Consider the following 16,643-nt stretch of genomic DNA (forward strand, 5'->3'; position numbering starts at 1 on the left):
ATGTGAGAGCAGCAATGAACCTCTGGGTTCCTTAAAAGCCAGTAAGTAAGTAAGTAAGTAATTGAGATAATCATTTTGTTAGTTTTTTGTTGAACTCAAATTGCAATAGTTAATATTAGGAAACCAAATAAACATCCTTTTCTTTTTCCTGAAAAGTTGTTTCTTTAGGTTTTGGAATTAGAGCGACAATGTCCATGTTGCACTCCTGTCATATGCCAGTTACCCTAGATAAGCTCTGCTTATTCCTGCCCGATATGCCTTCTAAACGTATATGAACTGTGGTGAAAGCATGAAAGGAAGTGGCAACTGAAGTCTTATTGTGTCACTAAGTCGAAATGAATAAATTACAAAATTGACATTATACTTTATACAACAGCATGGGTATACAGTTCTTAAATTTCCTCCATATATGTATAATTTAGGTTTTGGCATGTGCAAAAGTGAAATGTATTGTGAAGGAAAATAATGTTAAGTTACATGTGACATAACATATTTGTAGGTTAAGACAAGTTAGGACAAAAGAAGCCGCTTCTTGCAAAAGAATATTTGGAGGGATTTTGTAAGCATATAGAATGACTTAAAAGTATTAGGAAAAGATGGATGTATCGTCATCGGAAAATTTTACATGCGAATAAATACAGTATTGTTACAGTATACCGAGCACGGTGGCAGAGCGGGTAGAAGAGAAAGTGACGATACTTCCACTAGTCCAGCGGTTCGTCGCAGAGCAGCGCTCGCTCTGCTTTCTGTTCTCAGTTTCAGGAGCGCTATTCGAGTCAATGCAGATGTTTTTAAAATACCCACTAGATAAAAGTATATTATAGCTTATCACAATATTTTACTTATTTAAAAAATGTAATACTACTACATTAACTACTCTTGAGTTATATCATACACTCCTGAATCGTAAATACGAGTATAATAATCAACAGTAAACTGGAACATTCTGTCAGCTTCAGAGAGAAGAATGCAAAAAAAAGTACAGCTTCGCAAAACTGAACATTTTTGTGTTGTAAGTACATTTTGACACAAAATTATAGTTTTCGATGTACAAGAAAGTATAATATAATATATCAAATGGGACATTATATTTTCACCAATACTTTTTTACTACTGCCAGAGCGGGTAGAAGACGTTACTTCCTCTAGTTCAGTGGATCGTAGCCGAGTGGTGCTAGCCCTGTTTTCACTGCCCAGTTTCAGGATCGCTATTCAAATGAATGCAAAAGGTTTTTAAAAATAACCCATTAGATAAGAATGTATTGTAAAGTACTTAGTTACAATATTTTACATCTTTAAAAATGTAATATTACTATATTAACAAATTTTGAGTTATATAACACAACTCTGAATAGTAAATATAATAATTAACCGAAAAATGGAACATTGTGCCGGCTTCAGCCAGAAATACTAAAAAAAAAAAAAAAAAAAAAAAGTACAGCATCGCAAAACTGGAAATTTTTAGGGCATTATAAAGTATGCATTGACATGAAATTATAGTTTTTATACACAAGAAAGAATGTAATATAATAAAGGAGACACTTTATTTTCACCAATAGTTTTTATCTACTATTTAGTCATTAGTTTCAGTTGTATCTGGTTTATACGTAATTCAGGGGAACAAAAAATATTACGTGCAACTTAGACTCATAAATTAAGCTTCGATATTATATCTATGATAATGTAAGTTTTGATCTTTTGAAATACCTAGGTTATTTTGTGTTTGTAAAATTAAAACAATTTGGTAGCACTGTATTAAGTAGTTGTATGCTACTTATTGGAGAATATTAAATTAACGACTTTTCCATGAGGTGTATTACTTTCTCATATGCTCGATTAGAAATCTCTTATGATATGGAAACGTAATAAACAAATGTAATAAAATTGTAAACCAGATTAAGTTCTAGCCTAGATGCAAAGTATAATTATACTGTACTTTTGTTACCGAAATAACTTTTACATTAATTACGACTAAAGGGCTATTATTAAAAATAAAATAATTAATAATTAAACATGTATATTTAATGAAGTAGAAACTAGGTGCTTGGATTCAATTAGGAGTTCACAATTAGCACTTTAATACAGCACATTTTTTAACCGGCACATAGATTGAAAAATCTTCACATGTAGAAAGTCCATGGTAATCATCACAAGATAATCATTTTCTAATTCCAAAATATCGCTCTAGAGGATCCTAGTTAATTTTTTTCTGTCTGAATATATTTAAATCTGCTATCCCACAAGAATTAATATATTTCGCTAGTGCTCTGAATTGTAACTCTAAATAATTCAAGGGTTCTTTCTTAGGCAAATGTGTTCTTTATATTGTCAATTACGTGTCATATATTTTCTAAAATCGTGTAATGCTAGAATCCTTTGTACAGGGCAGACGAGGGAGTCTTTGAGTTCAACGTATCTGCATAGTCGTTCATTCACCTTTGAATTATTTTGTATTTTCGCTTTCCTCGAACCCATCACAATTTATGACTAAAAAATGTATCGATTTTGAAAAACTCACACTAAACAGCTGAAATGCTGGTCTGGAGTTCATTCACTGGAAGGAATTACGGTCAATGTAACTAGACATAATTTTGGGCATTCAGGTGTGGAGTAATGGCACATAAATGCATACAAGCGCATGATTAGCTAAGGTGTTCTTCTGATTTTCGGGTGTCACATCCAATTATTTTTTACTCTGATATTTAACGATGCTGTATCAACTGCTGGGTTATTTAGCGTCAATGGAATTGGTCATAGCCATATGGTACTTGGTAAGGATACATTGTTATGAGAAAGGATTGATGTCCTCTTCGTTGGATATTTTCTCATCTTTTCTTTTTTTAAGATATCGAGGCAAGTTTGGGAAAATATGTGTTATAGCATACGGTTTTGGTTGCCAGTTCTTGCGTGGAAGTCCTACCTCTTTACTGGCAATAATAAATTTATCGGCTCTTACAATCAAAAGTCGCCCTTGGTAGCGCAGTTGATATAGCGCTGGCTTTCAATGCTCGAGGTTGCGGGTTCGATCCCAGCCGAGAACGATGGCATTTAAGTGTGTTTAAATGCGTCAGGCTCATGTCAGTAGATTTACTGGCATGTAAAAAAACTCCTGTGGGACAAAATTCCGACACACTGGCGAAGCTGATATAACCTCTGCAGTTTCGAGCGTCGTTAAATAAATCATAGTTTTAGAAAATCACAATCAAAACCGCAGAAAAATGGATATCACAGATATAAGAACGAGCATACAGTTTTCTGTGTCCGTGGAATGCTCTACACCACTTCTGAAAAATAGTCTAGTCTATGGATGGATAAAAGAAAGTCTCTTCCTTACAGATTATAGAGTATCTATAATTGGATTTACATCAAGAACAAAACAATTAGGCTTATTAGTACTCGCTCCCATAAACATCACAATATAAATCACCCGAACACCACAAGAAATATCTTCTTATTTCCATAGCAGAACGAGTTCTACATGCTCTGTCCACAGTATTAAGAGGAAGACTGCAATCTTAGAATGATCGCCACGCCAATGTTTCGCTCAGTTGCCGCGGCGACACTAGGGGGTTTAAAAGTCCCATTAGACCCTTGCCGAGTTACCACACTTTCTATTCTAAACTCTCTGTTGGTGGTGTAATGTTTATCATTCCCACTTTCCATTTGGAAGGTCTGGGATTCGATCCCAGGGCCTGACTATCCCAACTTGAGTTTTTCGTGGTTTTCCTAAATTCCGCCCTGTAATAGTACTTACTTCAAGAGCCACAACCTGACTTCTTCCCAATTCTTATTACTCCATCACCACTTCTCATCTATCATCCAATCATCTTGCCGTAATAGCCTGCCACCTGTGCAGTATTCCACAAAAGTATGGTCTAATACATTATTAGTTATTAGTAAAAGTTCTTGTATAATATGAAGTTCTAACTTTCTGTTTCACAAAATAATGTACAAAAGTAGTATAATTACCTCTGATTGAGGTTCTGGCTGATATATACATCTATTATCAGGCAGTACATTTCACTTGATGATAATGTGTCAGAGGAACAACAATTGATTGTATACATTTGAAGTCAGATTAGTGTAATGTTAGCTAATCGGCGATGTATGCATTGGAGGGGGAAAGAAACTGGCCACCCTACCTCGTTATCTCCTGGCCTAGTTGCCTCATAACTGGTTTGATATCACTTATGAGGTTTAGACCTGTCTTTGGACAGTTGATTAAACAACAGTAGTATAGTATTAGTAAAATGTTATTAATGATTCATAAAAGTGTATGGTGGGAGGAACTGCTGTTTGCTGTGTGATGTCATACCTTGAATTAGTTATGTCCATTTCCTTGGTAGTAAATTCGTATTTCAGGATGCAAAAAAAACGATTTATTGTCATTTCTGTAATATTTATCTGAATTATTTTATTAGGAATAATGATAATTTAAATACTTTACCATATATTTAAATGTAATCTTTCACTTTAAGATGACTGTCGTAATTTTCCGTGTGTAATATTACCAATTTCATTCAAGAGATGGTACAAGTATCGATTTTCCTACATGCGCATGTTAATTTGTTTATTGTTTTGCAAACAGGAAAATTCGTGAAAATTATTTTAAAAGAACTAGAGGTAAGGAAATACATTCTGTTCGTACATTTCGCGAAAGTCTATTGAAAAAAAAATGAGGCTGTACTGAAATTGTATGTCATTTATAGCTGCTATCATAGAGTGAATTATTTATCTACAAACTGAAAACTTTAATATTCCATGCATATATTCTATGTCATGATATTGACTACCAATACTCAACCATTTCAGTATGTATTTAATTACTCTTCGTGCAGTTTCATAACAGTTGATCATCTTAGATGAACGACACACACTTGAATAAAGAAATCATACGATTTTTCTTTCAGAATTATGCATGTCATAATACGACCTCTTCATGAAAAAAAAAATGTTAATTTTGATGAGAGTTATGCAACACTTTTCTTATATAAAAATGGTTGAGTTCACATGGAATGACTCTATTGTTGTTGTTGTTATTATTATTATTATTATTATTATTGTAATTGTTATTATTATTGAATTGTCGAAAGGACTACAGAAAGAATTCTCATTCAAGATATTAGTGATGATGAGACAACAGAAGGAAGTTGCTTCACAGAAATTGAAGGCATGTCAGGGTTAGAAGAGTTGGGGAATGATTATTTCTTTATTCAAATATGTATGGTTCATCTAAGATGATAAACTGTTATGAAACTGCACGAAGAGTAATTAAATACATACTGAAAACAGTATAATATTTTGTGGTGACTGTACAGTAGAGTGAAATGCGATGCTATACAGTGATAAATATCGTCCATGTGACTCATTGTTAAGTAATTTGCTTCCAAGTTATCAACAAACTTCAGACATCACGAACGCTGCATCTATTGCTACTTCCAATACTGTCGAGAATGGGAGATATTGACATTATCGGAATGGAGAAAATCTGTGTTCTCTTTGGTGTATCATTTGGCCTTGATAAGTACATGTATTGTGCTTGCAATGATACTGCAAACAATACCGAACAATAATAAGACAAAGTCTACCTGGCTCTTTTAATGACCTTACATTCTTATGAATGGAAATCATAAGAAAAAAATTTGTCTGTCTTCTGTTCAGAAGTTATTAAGTATTAATTTTTATATTTTTTATAAAAAAATAGCTGCGTCCTGAAATAGTTAATTACCATTTTCTCTGGAACCAGATAAGATACAGACCTATTACCTGCAGTTTTAAACAATATGATATTGGTTGATATAAATGGTATTTTTAGTATATGTTAACTAAAAAAAAAAATGTAATTTACAAAAAAAAAACACTTTTTGTGAGCTTACCGCAGAACATTAACATAGTACAGTATTTGTTTGATATGCTGGAGGTGCTGGCTGCTGCTAACTCAAGTCTATCGGTCTTCTGTTTAATGCAGGAAGTGGGAAGTGCTTTGTGACCTTAGCAATTTTCTTCGTTTCATCTTCAGGTAGAACGTAAGTCTGACAAGTAGGTGTGAAAGGATTCATTTTGCAAATTACATCATTAGAAGTATCCGGAGCACATTGATTTTGAGGACTGATTAAAATAATGAGAAAGTCCTTTACATATGCTATCCAAGAAGAATACATGGAAAATGAATGACAGCTGACACTACAATTTGGTAAGGTTATGGTGATTTCAGGAACTCAAAAGTTCCGTGCTTTCATTCCCTCAAGATGTGAAACAAAAGTTTATGTTAAGTTGCTTACCTCTGCCCATTATCAATTAGTGGCCATCAGCGTAGCTCAGGTAGTAGCACATTTGTCTGCTGATCTGGAGTTGTGCTCGCGCATGGGTTTGATTCCTGCTTGAGTCGATTACCTGGTTGCATTTTTTCCGAGGGTTTTCCCAACCATAAGACGAATATCAGATAATCTATGTCGAATCCTCGGCCTCATCTCGCCAAATACAATCTTCCTATCACCCATTTCATCAATGCTAAATAACCTAGTAGTTGATTCAGTGTTGTTAAATAACAAAATAAAAAGAAATCAATTAGCTATCCAGTCATCTCTCATGGAGAGACGTTAGACTTTGGTGAACTGAATGGTTACATAATTTCCATATACAATGGTAGATGGTGGTCGAGCTATGTTTTAAGGAAAACTAGAGACGAAAATGAAGTGAGCTTTACATTTCTTCACCCATGAAAACTTTCTCATTCTTTTAATTTGCCCTCAATACCAATGTGCTCTGGATACTTCTACTGATGTAATTTGCAAAGTGAATTCTTACACACCAACTTGCCAGGCTTACATTCTACTTGAAGATGAAAAGAAGAAGATTGCTGAGTTCATAAAGCACTTCTTGCACTAAACAGAAGACCGACAGGCTTGACTTAGCAGCAGTCACTACCTCCAGGATATCAAATACTATGTTAATGTTTTGGGATAAGCTGATAAAAAGTTTTTTTTTTTTTTTTTTTTTTTTTTTTTTTTTTTTTTTTTTTTTTTGTAAATTACATTAATTTTTCTTTAGTTAACATATACTAAAAATATCATAGTGTTTAAAACTGCTGGTAATAGGTCAACTAGATTTGTCTAATGGCAGACTTTTGTCAAAGGACAGGTCAAATATGCTGGCTATTTCTCCTTACATGTGAAACTTATACTCGTATCACCTGATTCCATTATGATCACAAAATGAGACTTGACAAGGTGTAAAATGTATGAAGTAGTTTTGTGATTCCCCCCCCCCTCCCTCCACAAATTTTGAAAACACCATTTTCTGAGAAACTTGAGTTTTAAAATTTTGTTTGAGTTTTAAGAAACATTTTTATATTCTAGTCACTCTCAAATCAAGAAATGGATACGGAACACCTCAAAATCTGTGCTTCAGTGGCTGACCATGACAATATCTTTGAAAAATATTGGAGTGCAAGAGGTCAAATGATTTTATTTTCAAACGCCTGGCATTAGAAAATAACAACATACTGTAGCCACTATCATGTTATACATGAAATTAAAGTCTACGAAAAGAGCTTTAAAATGAGATATTATCCAGGTCTGTATCTCATTTAGTTCCAGAGAAAATAATAATTAACTATTTCAGGACGCTGCTTTTTTTGATGAAATATATACAAATTAATACTTAATAACATTTTTAACAGAAGACAAACCTTTTTTTCTTGTGATTTCCATTCATAACTATGTAAGGTCACTTGATGTAGCAAGTTTTATAAAAATCTGAGAGGTTGAAGGAGATTTTAATTTGAAACTGTGTTGATTTGACATGGGAATGACTCTTACATGTCTAATAAACCTAATAATGATATTACTGTTAAACAAAGCAGCAGCAATCTGCATGACAGCTAAGTCAGTGGCTCTTCTTAACTTAATACCCATTTTCAATTTGTGCACCTCGTACATGATATTTGTTACAGTTATTTTTCTATGGATCAGCTTGTTCCCACGCTTATCTACAGAAATCGTACGAAACATTATTGTACTGACGTCTGTTTCCAAGAGTTAAAAATAGAATAATACTGGGCCTCAGCATGGAACTTTGCCTTTATTCAAGAACGAAGTTTTCTCTTAGAGTAAATTTACTATACTTGTTTTTTTGAAAGATGGGACATGACAGTTTAGCGGTCGAACTTGGAACCACAGTGCCATGTTGCCCATCTGGACTACCATGCTGCCAGCTGATGGAAGCTAGCAATTGTCATTAAGATGGCTGACGTTAAAACATTTATTGACAATTGACGCGAAGGTAAGAAAACAATACAAAAATCGACAGAGAATCAAAGACGAAACGTACCAATGCTAACATTGTGTGCACAATAAATGTCGCCAAGAGAGCTATTAAGCACTCGCCATGTGGGAACGATAAGTTTGGCAACTCAACTGTTGTTACCATAGCAACAGGCCTACCAAGCTTTGTGACATTCAGTTGTTTTTCCAATCGCAACGCTCCTGTCATGTCTCATCTTTCAAAAAAACAAGTATACATGGGACTAAATGACTAATGTTTAATTTCTCATGCAATGGAAATCATACTTACGATATACATTTTTTTTTTCGTCCTAAATCAATTGTCCTGGGCCTGAATTAAATACTCAGACCTTGGTTCCTCATGCAAGTACAGTAACTTCTAGATCACAAACATTTTTCATAGTTGTTTCTAGACTTTTTTTTTCTTTTCCTCTTCCCCCTCCCCTCCTCCTCCTCACTACTACTACTACTACTACTACTACTACTACTACTACTACCACCACCAGTATTAGTACTACTACTACCACCACCACCACCACCACCACCACCACCACCACCACCACTACTACTACTACTACTACTACTACTACTACTACTACTACTACTACTACTACTACTACTACAATTTTGTTTTGAATTATAAGAAACTGAAAATATACTTCATATGTAATTTTCAGCAGGAGGGTGGTACTGTGTCATCTGATGTAGAAAACGAAGTATCTGGTTGGGATGAATCTGAGCCAGAAGTCATTGCTTGTGACACTGCTGAAGCTGCCTCTCATCAGCCTGCTGTAAATCCATTACCTTCTGTAAGTAATGTAACATTACCTGGTCTGTCTGTAATTGGATGATTATTTCACTGAAAAGGACATACTGTGTGGGTACAAAGATTTTAGAATCACTTATGAAAGTATATGAAAATGTATGTTGTAAGAGCCATAATACTGAATATTTACCAATGCAGTAAGATAAGTTCTTTACATTTCACAAAATTGAGTTTATTTTTATTGTGCTGTGTGACCAAATACGAACTAAATGCAGTAATCTACAGTGTGTGCCGGTGACATTGAGAATCAAGTAGCTTATCTCTTGCATAGGCTAGGCAAGGCAATGCTGGATAGTTCTTCTAGTATGTAATTTACGCATTTTGGTATTGTGAGTCTTTCAGAAGACAACACGACAACAATTAGACCTACTATTCATGGTGAGGGCATTGAAATAATTAGAAATGTAGTGGAGTTTTTTTGACAAAGAAAAGTCAATCAGGAAATTGAAGTATCTCATTGACATGTTACAAAATGCGCTGTGCTGTTGCTACTACCGGAAAGTCTCAATCCATGATTTGTAAAATAAAGTAGTCAAAATTAGCAAATATTCATGACGGAAGAACTGGAATTTCCGGAAAAGAAACATAAAAGCAGCTCTGAGAAAATTGAAGTCGAATTTGATGGGCTGTTGTATCACAAGGCATGCTTCATTAAAAAGGCATTGTTACCTGCCGTGACAATGGAAAAAATGATGTGATCATGCAATTAAAATTGAAAATGAGTACTGGGAAACCAAAAGACTGATGACATTGTGGTCAGTCATATTATCAGTCGAGATGGCAATTCTAGTAATAATCGGAGTCAGTGCAGTGACACAGACTCCAGTCTTGACACGATATAGCATTGCCTTCAAACAGAACGGTACGAATCTTCCCCCATTGCCTTGTAGGCAGGGTTGGATGAGTAAATTACCTGTACGTATTTTACGTGTAATTTACATGTAAAATACGTAATGTAGAAAATTGTTTTATACATGGAGTAATAAACTAACATTTATTGATTTTGACAATCTAAACATCAATTACTTCATTCCTTTTAAGTCCTGATAAGAAAAATGTCTGTTGTGGCAGAAAAAAATTAATTTTTTTGTGATTTTATACTGTAGTTTTTACATAGATTATAACATTTGTTCATACTTACTTTAATTCACTTTAATACTTAGAAAAATAGCAATGCCTTGCTTATTTTCAGTTTGTTTGTTGGAAAAACCCCGTAACATCCTAATTTATTTTTTGGGGGGACTTTATATATAATAAAACACAATTAATAGTGAATAAACCTAATATTAGTAACTAATATCACTTGTTAAATACATTTTGACAATTAAAATAAAATTAATTAAACTAAACAGTTTTTATTGATTTCCCGAAAGTTTTGTTTTTGTCACTTGTGGGGTTTTAAAAATAAACGATTCTAGTGATAAAGGCTTTTTTATAGTATAACAATTTAAGGTAAATATGATTTGAACATAATAATTCATTAAATGTAATAATTTTCCAAATTTTATGTGGTAAATGACTGATCATCAAAGAGTTGGGAAGCATGGCTGAATAGACTTTTTTATGTCAGAACATTAATAAACTTATTTTTTCAATCTTTTTTTCCACTGGCATTTACTATCTTTGTTGGTCGTAGGCCATGTGTACAGTTCTGTGTAGAAACCTTTCACTTCATCTGATATGAATTGAAAAATCTTCTTAAGGTTTCCATTTTTTTAACATTAATTGGTAGCCTCGAGTTATATGCTAGGTTTGTTGGCAGTTCAGACTAAATTTTCATCACAAACTGAACAAAGAAAGACCAAAAGTAAAAGTTCTTGGAGGTTTTTACGTATTTTACATTTATTACATTAATTGCACATTATTTACGCGTATTTTACTGTAATCTTTTTGTATGCGTAAAGTCCCAACTTTGCTTGTAGGATAGAATTAGGCTTTTTGTGTTTCGTAAGAACATTTTCTACTAATTGTCGGACTGTGTTACTCTCTCATTATAGTGATTGAATCACTGTATGGTCACTTCTCTCCTTTCTTATTGCTTCTGCAAGTAGTGGAAGCCACCTGACTGTCCAGATTTAAAGTTAATGTGGTTGAGTAGTAAAGATTGGTCTGATACTTGACTAATTAGTGAATTTTTATTGGTGTACTTCACACTGTACTGCCACCACCATGGCAACTACAACCAGTACTGTTATATTAACTTTTTATGTACTAGCATGAAGCCATAGTGAACAAAAAATAGAAATAGTAAAACAAAAATATCATATGTTTTCCTTATTGTCACATAAGCACTAAGCTAGTTCTATTGAACATAACCGCCATGGTGGCTCAGTGCTAGAGAGCACTGGATAGTCTCTGACGAACTAAATGGTCTATGCTTCTAGGCATTAGCGATATCTATGAGCCTGCTAGTAGAGTCGGGATGAATAATGACAAGTTAAGGGCCCTGCCATATGACCAAGAAAATCGACTGAACATAAGTGTACACAGCATCCACTAAGTTGAGATACCAGGCATAAATTATACTAAATGACCATGTGGAATTCAAATTAGGATATGCTTTAACACTCAGAACTCTTGACCTGCAAACTGCCACTGTGTCTAGTTATTCAAACCAGCACAAAATATGTCAATAAGACTGATGTTACTGAAGCTCTTTGGCAAGATGGTGATATTGATTTTATGTCTTGAAGTTAACGCTGTGATTATAATCTTTAGTTTTGCAGTAATGTAACATTAATTTTACTGCATGTAGGAATAGATACAGGATGGAAGAGAACCCATTACATTAATTCACAGAGGTAATAGATCAAGTCAATGTAAACAAGTTTTGTCAAATAAGTTGTTTGATACGTCCAATAGTTTTGAAAATACAAAATGTAATGTGTTGCAATGCTGCATAGAATACCAGTGCTTCTTGAGATCATTGCTCCTCAGTGGGGGTGTGTGTAACTGCAGTCATCCACTCTGCAAGAGTTGCGAGAGGAGAATGTAAAAAAAGTGTCTCATCGGATATGTTTCGATCATATTGCTGTAATTACATATGAGGGGCTTAGAACAAAAAGCAGGTAAGTGACGGAAACCTAGTTTTGAGGAAATTACAGTTAAAGTTCTATATGCAATGAAATATTATACACTAGTTTGGTGAAATGATGCCCATATAGCAGCACTGCATAGTGTGATCACTTACCAGATTTTATCCCAAAGAAACATCCTTTTGGGCTATCACAACACGCACTTACCTAATTTTTTTTAATAATGTCACTTACCTGCTTTTTGTTCTAAGCCCCTCATATGTAACAGTTAACACATTACTTAATGTTACTGTAAATTTAATTTATTTTTAATTTCTTCAAAGATAATAACTTAAATGGAGATTGAGTTATAGAATGTGTATTCGTAATAATGTTAGAGTTTATATCAAATATAAAGGAATCTTTAATGGAAATAGTTTTCTTTGGTATTTACTATTTTGTAATGGCATAAAAGCAAAGAAATCAACAGTTATTTGAATGTTAAATAAGTTTCATGGTATTAAATTTAGAGTTAGATTTAAAGAGGTTAGAGCATAATATAGCATTAAAAACCAAACAATTTGCGTAATTAATTCGTTGAATACTTTAAGTTTTGATCTACAGTAATTTGATCAGAAACATATCTGATGACGTTTTTGTTTACATTCTCCTTTCGCAAGTTTGGCAGAATGGATGATTGCAGTTATGTTCACCCCCACTGTGGAATAATAACCTCAAGGATCACTAGTATTCTTTGCAACATTGCAACATGTTGTATTCTCAAAACTATTGGACATATCAAAACACTTATTGGACAAAACTTATTCACATCGACTTGATCTATTACCTCTGTGAATTAATGTAATAAGTTCCCTTCCATTCTGTACAGTAATAATATAGTTAAAAAATTAAAACTTCTGATCATCATACCAGCACTAATTGATGCTAAAACTGTTACAGAGGTGCCAACTACAGTAGTACGGAATGTCCATAATTGTTATAGAATTATGGTCAAAGGGAAAATTAATACAGAGAAACAGTACAGCGAAATCTCAATACAGTGATTACTAGACTTCGTTGAATTGCCACATGCAGCATGCAATCAGGTTGCCGATGTACGGTAGTAAAGAAGAGGTGAGCGACCTCCCGGTCTCGTAGTATAAGCAGTTCATGTTAAGAGATGTGACCGGTCATTAGCTACAGCTAATGTCTACCTATGTAAGCACTTGTTTTTGCATTACTGTGGGTGGAATAGTCTAAGCTTAACATTTGTTCAGTGCAGACAAGAATTCAATCAAACATACTACAATCAGAGTGTTGCTGTTCCAAACAATTGCCCCTGGAATATCCTTACCCCGCAGCCAGTCGTGACCCGTTGGAAAACGTGGTTGGATGCTGTTAATTACTATGCAAACTATTACGGCAAAATAATGGAGGTAATTGATGCATTGGATAGCACAGACAGTTCCACTGTTGCAGCTGTAAAATCATTGCCTTCTGAACAGCTATTGGAAGATAATTTGTTCATTGATTCTAATTTTAAACTCGTGTCAAAAAGCATCACCCTGTTAGAATAGTCTAAACTACAACTCTCAGAAGCCCTTAATATAGTGTATAAAGTATCACAAACTGTTATCCAAAATAACAATTCACTAATTTCAGAAAAAGTGAAATATAAGTTGAGAAACATTATTGCTAAAAATTCTGCCTATTCACAACTTCGTATTATAAATGATGTACTATCAGGTCACGACAAGACGTCTGAAGTTGGTGTACTAAAAAGTAGTGACTTTCCGTTCTTCAAATATGCACCTATTACATCGTGTGTTGTTGAACGTATTTTCCCAATATAAAAACTGTTTGAGTGACCATCGGAGGAGGTTCACTTTGCAATTGCTCAAAATGTACGTAACTCTTCACTGCAATGCACATATTCAATGATGATGTGAGTATATTACATTAAATTTTAAGAGTTAATATATCTCACTACAAAATAATTGTGTATTTACATGTTTAGACATTTCCTACTTCAATGATCGTTCATTATATTTCTTGAATGCAGGATACAGGTTTTATTGTAACCGGAGTATACTGCTCATTGTTTACATCAGAGGCATACTCCATCCGTTGCACGTCCCCTTCTCATACAGTCTATACCGCATGCGTAGTAAACCTTAAGATTCTCGTGGCAATTCCACGAAGTCTAGTGATTACTGATGTAATAATAATACCTTTATAACAGTAAAATACTATAGCTCCAGCATTAATTCCATTAATGTAATATAAAATTCCCCTCTTTTTTTTTGATACTCTAAACAATGTTAAACCTTTCTATTACGATTACTTTGAGAGTCATCGTAACACACTTTTCTTCTAATATTGTGATAAAATAGGTTGCAAAAAAGTAAATGATGAACTACTGTCATTTAAACAGCAGACGCAACCTCTGTGACCTTGACCACCCTGCCACCACCACTAGCTACAACGTTTTGTTCCAGCCACTCTGTCCATAACAGCTCTGGGATTTAATTAACCCTTATGTCAAAAGGGTGTAATGATGGCACGATGCTTCGTCTCTTTGTGCCTACTTAGCCATGAACACTGCAGTAAGCTAGCAGTGATCTGTGTGTTTTAAATTGTTTACAATTCAAGTGGTTGTTAAATTTGATCAATTCTGTATAGCATCTGGTTTCACACGTTGCCAGCTTACAGCAATCATATGATAAAATTCCTGTGAGCAAATTAGCTGTAATTAAAGAAATTGACAATGGTGTCCCTTGTGTTCTGGAAGATCATTTAGTGATTCTCGACTCAGTAAGGCCTTCTTGTTTTTTCCTCTCCATAATAAGAATCTGAAACGGACTGTCATCTTCGACTTCTACAAAGAGGACTAAAACTTAAATTTATGAGACCATCATCTTTTCATGGTTTCTCTGACTGAATGCAGTGGCTGCTCATAAGCTTTTAATGGCTAGTGCCAGAGATAAGGAATAAACAGTAACAATAATGACTTATTATTATTATTATTATTATTATTATTATTATTATTATTATTATTATTATTATTATTATTAGGACATATTATGGGAATATAATATTAAAATGGATTTGAGGGAGGTGGGATATGATGATAGAGACTGGATTAATCTTGCTCAGGATAGGGACCAATGGTGGGCTTATGTGAGGGCAGCAATGAACCTCTGGGTTCCTTAAAAGGCAGTAAGTATTATTATTATTATTAAACTCACCAAAATGTATTCAAATATACAAAATCCAGGCAAATTAGAGAAAAAAGGTTTCATCTGTTTAATTACTGGAACTCGTGATAGAAGGACATTTCATCAAAATCAGACATTCATGGTATGGGCTGACTACATTCGTTTTGTCAACAGTAATCTGACTAGACGTTTTGATTTATCTAGAGAAAATCAAAACTCGAGTGGGATTTAATTGACTATTACACGATTAGAAGAAAGTATATAAAGATTAGAAGTAACGAAGTACTCCAATACAATAAAATATTAATTGACTTACGAAAATACAACTGTCTTCAAAATGTATTATTGTACCATCTCAATATTACAAATATTACGCTTGATGCGTGCTAGATGGCAGTAGTGAGCAATGCCTTCTCGTAGAGAAGTTCTCGATCTATTATACACGATGGCAATGTTACTAGTCAAGAAGGCTTTGTTGATTCAGTTTCATTTTTATTAAAATGCAACATTCCACTTCAATTAGCTGAATCCCAGTAATCAACGTCACTTGACAGATGATTTTCAATAAATCTTAATATTAAACAATCTCTGATACGTGACTATCCATAATATCATATAGCAGAAGCTATAACATAACCTAACTAATATACACAAGTGTTAGAAAAGTTTTAATTAACGACGATGACATAAAAAAATAAACATGAATAAAAGGAATAATTTTATTATTGAATGTACAATTTTCAAATTTGAATGTGGTTGGTGGTTCAATTGATGTTATATTGGACGTGTGCGTAATAGAAGTGGAACTCGTTGATTTAGGCCTACATGGTGTATTCAACTTATTCAGAATTTCCGAATGAATAATTTTAAAAGGAATAATTATTGAATGTACAATTTTCAAATTTGAATATGGTTGGTGGTTCAATTGATGTTATATTGGACGTATGCGTAATAGAAGTGGAACTCGTTGATTTAGGCCTACATGGTGTATTCAACTTATTCAGGATTTCCGAATGGTGCTCTACATTTATATGTAAATCGGATTTCAAAAGATGCATAGGTATGATCAGTGATTTTTATTAATTCTTGTTCTTGAATGCCAATGCGAGTCATATTTGAAACTGCTGTGCATCGACTGGAGTGGTTTGTAATTTTATATATATTGACGTCCAGACCAGCGCAGTTTCAAAAACAAAATGAACAAAAAATATTACAACTATACTACTATATATAGGACGTAACAAGGACTTGTACACCTACAGTAGGAATGTGCAAGATGGAACGTGATTAAAGAAGAAAAC

At 33.8% G+C, this 16,643-nt stretch overlaps 1 protein-coding gene across 14 annotated transcripts in view; it reads left to right on the top strand.

Moving 5' to 3' along the window:
- The window catches only part of LOC138703288 (protein bric-a-brac 2-like), a 212,012-nt gene that overhangs the window by 105,419 nt on the left and 89,950 nt on the right, over positions 1-16,643 (top strand). For 13 of the 14 annotated variants that reach the window (XR_011333076.1, XM_069831045.1, XM_069831042.1 and 10 more), the window contains one exon: positions 8,962-9,093. Coding sequence is in view for 13 of the 14 variants with exons in the window: in XM_069831045.1 (XP_069687146.1) it covers positions 8,962-9,093 (132 nt within the window). In the remaining variant the exon portion in view is untranslated. The remainder of the gene's footprint in view (positions 1-8,961; positions 9,094-16,643) is intronic. The other variant, XM_069831043.1, reaches the window with a different exon arrangement.

The sequence above is a fragment of the Periplaneta americana genome, chromosome 7, assembly GCF_040183065.1.
Source record: "Periplaneta americana isolate PAMFEO1 chromosome 7, P.americana_PAMFEO1_priV1, whole genome shotgun sequence".
Lineage (NCBI taxonomy): Eukaryota > Metazoa > Arthropoda > Insecta > Blattodea > Blattidae > Periplaneta > Periplaneta americana.